This window comes from Nelumbo lutea, chromosome 1, assembly GCF_056320005.1.
Source record: "Nelumbo lutea isolate HS-2025 chromosome 1, American lotus-T2T, whole genome shotgun sequence".
Lineage (NCBI taxonomy): Eukaryota > Viridiplantae > Streptophyta > Magnoliopsida > Proteales > Nelumbonaceae > Nelumbo > Nelumbo lutea.
Window position 1 is genome coordinate 216,665,129 of NC_142684.1, and position 3,006 is coordinate 216,668,134.

At 39.2% G+C, this 3,006-nt stretch overlaps 1 protein-coding gene across 1 annotated transcript; it reads right to left on the reverse strand.

Annotated features, from left to right (window-relative positions):
- Positions 1-1,741: 1,741 nt before the first annotated feature.
- LOC148880982 (uncharacterized) lies at positions 1,742-2,329 on the reverse strand. The gene has a single exon (XM_088977756.1). It carries the CDS (start codon positions 2,327-2,329, stop codon positions 1,742-1,744), a length of 588 nt encoding a protein of 195 aa, XP_088833882.1.
- Positions 2,330-3,006: the final 677 nt, after the last annotated feature.

A 3,006-nucleotide genomic window follows, 5' to 3' on the forward strand; every position in this document is an offset into this window, starting at 1 on the left:
TGAGAATGGTGCAATTGGTTTGGTCAAAACACTCTAATTTTACTTTCCAACTTTACCCTCAACTTTCTTATATATATATATATATGTTATTACAAAATAATTATAAAAAAAACACAAAATGAAGAAAATAATATAAATTGTAAAAAACAAAGAAATACATAAAAAAATAAAAAATTATAAAAATTGAAGAAAATAACATAAATTATAAATCTATATCATATATATAAAAGCATAATCAAACATCATCATCAATTTTAAACACAGGACATTCCACTAGTTTTTTTAAATAAAAGGAAACCGTAAACCAAACATCCCTTAAAACGTTGATCGAGAGAAGGCTCGAGGGGGAGGCTATCGATGACAAGAAAGCACTCCATTCCACGCTCTAATACTCTCTCTGATCATTGACAGCCCGTAGCGGCCATTCTAACGTTTTGCTGGGCACCTTTTCGGCTTTCTAATTAACGACTGATCACTCTTTCTGGGCACGAAGTGGTGGCTCGGTTGGCACCCAACTGGGTAAGCCCCAGACGCAGCTAAATCCACCTTTGATAGTGTAATGTTGCTATATAAAGTTTGCCCTATTATGCCATAAACATTAAATTACGGCCCTATCGGGCGAAAGGCGAGTAATCAATACCAAAAAAAAAAAAGCTGATTCTGCTGGTTTCTGGTTAGACGTTTTTCTTCCATCTATTAAGGGTCCGTTTGGCAATTTTTTTTTAAGATCTTATCATAGCTGTGATAGTTAATAGATGTATTGAATTTTTGATATAAGATCTGGGCAGCGTAAAGGCCGTTTGGTAGATGTATATATTTTTATGTGTCGTTTTGAGTCTTCACGTGAGATTAAAATACGGAAGATGCGGAAAGGTTCATTTGGAACTTCCCGAAATCAGCCCAAAATACGTTTCCTGCGTCTTTTTGATTCCCCATGTTTTAGTGACGAAATCTTCGCATGCCAAATGAGAATAGACCAATTTTCGATCTTTCCGACTTGTAAGCAGCCGAAAGACCTTACAGAAAAACACGGCAAACAAAGCCTAATTATCCGGAAAATGAACTTCACAGTAAAATAGGTTATTTCTTGTTTCTCACATGTTTGATGTTTCCTTCAAATTGTAGCTTTTTTTAAGGATTAATCCATACTGTACACGTGCAAGGTGATAAACTTCTTCAATTTGCGCTAGAAACAAATTCTGATAATCTGAAGCGGTTTGTACTTTTGAAGAGCCTATCTATCAACATGATTTACTAGGGGTGCATGTGGGTAGTACTGGTCCCCGGGTACCAGAGGCCCACCTCTCATAAATAGGTATGGAACTGGGCTAAGAAAACCTGGACAGATTGGTGGGTCGAGTCTACAGTTGCTCGATTAAAGGAGTCGTAGCATCTGTTATTGATAGTAGGTGATTACCCAAACTGGTTACTGGTAAAAGTGCAGAGTACTATTTCGGTAAAACGAGCTAAAGAGACTACAAATCTACACAGACAAAAAAAAAAAAAAAAAGAGAAAAAGAAAAAAAAAACGAACTGCTCATCGTTTCCAACACGTAGCAAGAATACAATGATCTAGAAAACGAAGAGTTTTTTATATTCTATCTATGGACTATCCAGGAAACAGAGAAAATTGGTTTAGGAAATACCAGAAAACTAAATATGAACTCGATGGGATGTCCATAATCCAACAAGCAACAATTGGTCTGGAGTAGTACTGGAGTGGAGGTATACATTCTGGATTCTATTTGAGGTCCTCAGGAGGCATCCTACAAACACCGGAGAAGGTGGGTCTCCTCCAAGAGCTCTTGGTTCGCTTTGGTGTGGCGTTGGCGGAGCTTGCAACCGTCCTCATCTTCTCAATCAAGGCCTCTGTGTTCACCTGTTCAGACAATATTTCCTCTAACTGTTTGGTATCAATTACCAATTTCACTTTCCATACGCCCTTGCCGGGGGAAGGCAAAACTTCAAGAGCTGGTTCCGTTGTTGTCGAGTTCATCACTAGATCAGAAACCGTACCCGACGATAACCTTAATGAAGAAACTCTGTTGGTCAACCCGGAGTCTAATTCCTTAGTGATCTTACTGCTTGGAGCCCTCGTCTCCCTCAGGGGAAGAAGATAGTATAACTGGCCATTAACAAGCAGATCAAGATGGAGCAACGGCGATGATATGTGACCCTGACGGAAAATGCCATACCCGGGATAATCGCTAATTACAGTTCGAACTAGTACGGGCCCTTCCATCTCCATTATCCCGCCGGAATCCGTCATTATTCGGATAACATCGTTACCTTTTCCAGCCACCACTCCTTTGAGAGAGCAGTTACCCATTGCAGCAAAGAGAGCTCTACGGCCCAAGTCCTAAAGAGCATCAATGTATATTAAAGTCACCGATGTCCAGGGGGTATATGAATATTAAAAATATCACAGGACAGAACTCAGAAGGAGACAAAAGTTGTGTGTTGCTTTCGAAAATATTAAGGGGTGGGGTGGGATAGATGTTTAATTAGACCGTTGAAAGCATCAATTTAGCAAATAGTGATTTGATCCAAGACCATTTAAATAGAGCAAATGGACATGGCAAAGCTTAATTAAGAAAACGGGATTAACGAGAAACGACATTATCAAATCCGGACTAATGCAATTCAGGGGGTACAGTACAGTGGTGTGAGCTTCCACTGTTAAGAAACTGTTTGATTTCCTCACTGTTCGTTGCTTTATAGTTTATTTGCAAGTGTATGTGAAAAAGAATTCTGTCACAACTCCAAGATGTCAATTGACCTGGCCTCCATGCAGTTATTAAACCCCGGGTTGCCTTAGGTTTGTTCATCTTGCTAGTACCTACCCAGTTGCTTTTATTTTCACATTTTGATTAAAGCGAGTGAGGTATGTTTTGTTTTTTGTTGGAGTCAAACAGAACTTACTACTAGTAATGAAAAGCTGATGGACTCAGAAAGCAACAAGTGCTGGAAATGGAATTGTCCGAACAGCTTTTTCGTGCGTCCTGG

Coding starts and splice junctions, on each gene's coding strand:
- LOC148880982 (XM_088977756.1), bottom strand. CDS start 2,329: ATGGGTAACTGCTCTCTCAAAGGAGTGGTGGCTGGAAAAGGTAACGAT.